Source organism: Dipodomys ordii, unplaced genomic scaffold (assembly GCF_000151885.1).
Source record: "Dipodomys ordii isolate 6190 unplaced genomic scaffold, Dord_2.0 Scaffold26, whole genome shotgun sequence".
NCBI lineage: Eukaryota > Metazoa > Chordata > Mammalia > Rodentia > Heteromyidae > Dipodomys > Dipodomys ordii.
In genome coordinates this window covers 11,786,402-11,788,208 of record NW_012267242.1, presented here as the reverse complement: position 1 = coordinate 11,788,208, position 1,807 = coordinate 11,786,402, and the positions used below count along the sequence as shown (strand labels likewise).

Sequence of the window (1,807 nt, the reverse complement as noted above, 5' to 3'; positions counted from 1 at the left end):
ATATCTAGACTGCTACTTTGAATGGTTCTAAGATAGTTTTAGTCAAAACACAGCACAGATTATCTTTAAAAAATCTAGGAATTTAAAACAAAACATTTCAATACAAAACTACTAGTCAAGGCAAATCAATTTTTTTTTTTTAATCGGTCAAGGGGCCTGAACTCTGGGCCTGGGCGCTGTCCCTCAGCTCTTCACCCCAAGGCTAGCGCTCCACCACTTGAGCCTCAGCCCTACTTCTGGCTTTTTCTGCTTATGTGGTGCTGAGGAATCGAACCCAGGGCCTCATGCATGCAAGCAAGGCAAGCACTCTACCACTGAGCCACCTTCCCAGTCCCGGCAAATCAATTTTTTGTAAAAATACAAAGAAATAAGTCATTCTTTGTTATTCAACTCTCTGATACTATCTCTTTCTCATTGAGTCAGTGATTCCATATCCCTTTATCTAGCTTCTTTTAATTAAACTACAATTCTTTGATATTTCATGCAAATTAAATCTGCTGGAGATTTAAAAACAAAAGAAGACTGGAAATCACCCAGCAGCTATCCCTTACCTACCTCTGTGTGAGCTGGCGAAGGGGGCTGAAGCCTCAGCAAGGGCTGCGAGGGTGGCCAGCACTGAGGTGGTGGGATGTGAGAACGGTACTATTGAGGCATGGGGGTCACCTATTTCAGTAGAAAAGGCAAATGAGGTGCAGTGGAGTGAATAGATGGAGGCAAACTGAAATGGCGTATTAAAAACTTCAGCTTTTCTCACTAATGTTCTTAATTTTGTTTTCTAATCCAAAATGATGCAAACCAATGATATCATGGTATCAAAACTCTTAAGAAACTAGAGTGTGGCTCAAGTGGTAGAGCTCCTGCCTAGCAAGTAGGAGGCCCTGGGTTCAAACCAGAGTACCAACAAAACAAAACCTTTTAAAAGTTTTACCTTGGGGGCTGGGAAGGTGGCTTGGTGGTAGAGTGCTTGCCTTGCATACATGAGGCCCTGGGTTCAATTCCTCAGCACTACATAAGCAGAAAAAACCAGAAGTGGTGCTGTGGCTCAAGCAGTAAAGTGCTAGCCTTGAGCTGAAGAGCTGAGGACAGCACCCAGGCCCAGAGTTCAGGCCCCATGACCAACAAAAAACAGTTTTTCCTTTAAAATGGATTAATTTAATATGCTTGGTAGTAAGCCACTACAATCTCCTAATTGGATCATTCTCTTAGCACTGCCAATGCTGAGCATTAGCAGTTTAACAGACTACAATCCACCCACTCATGAGTCTGGTTGTGCATCTCTCCTTGGCAGCAGGTTTACAAGCATGCTTCACCTTGAGCTAAGTATGGTAAGGGAGCATGCTTTCCCTGCCTTTGTTCTACCATACTACCTCTGTTCATCAGCTAGAAAGATGAGAATAATATTGATCTCTAGTGCAAGGACAGTTAAAAACCTGGCATTTCATTGGCAGTACAATGGATTAATATAGAAATTAATCTATTTTATAATATAATGTTTTTTGTGTGTGTGCTACTGAGATTTGAACCTAGGCTTTGTGTATGCTATGCCAGTGCTCTGCCAGTTGAGCTACATCCATAGCCCATGATGAGCTTTGTTTCTGAGGCAATTTCATTAGATAGTCCAGGCTAGCCTTGAACTCACAAGCTTCCTGCTTCTGCCTCGGAGTGCTAGACTTGATGAACTTTTAAAGAACTCTATTTATAACCTTTTACTCACAGAGGCCGGCTCACACCTGTAATTCTAGCTACTCAGGAGGCTGAGATCTGAGGATCACGGTTCAAAGCCAGCCAGAGCAAGAAACTCTGTGAG

At 42.7% G+C, this 1,807-nt stretch overlaps 1 protein-coding gene across 1 annotated transcript in view; it reads right to left on the bottom strand.

Moving 5' to 3' along the window:
• Window positions 1-1,807, bottom strand: part of Gabpb2 (GA binding protein transcription factor, beta subunit 2) — a 40,748-nt gene that overhangs the window by 7,891 nt on the left and 31,050 nt on the right. Inside the window, exon 6 of the mRNA XM_013015007.1 lies at window positions 556-663. Within this exon, the coding sequence (XP_012870461.1) occupies window positions 556-663 (108 nt within the window). The remainder of the gene's footprint in view (window positions 1-555; window positions 664-1,807) is intronic.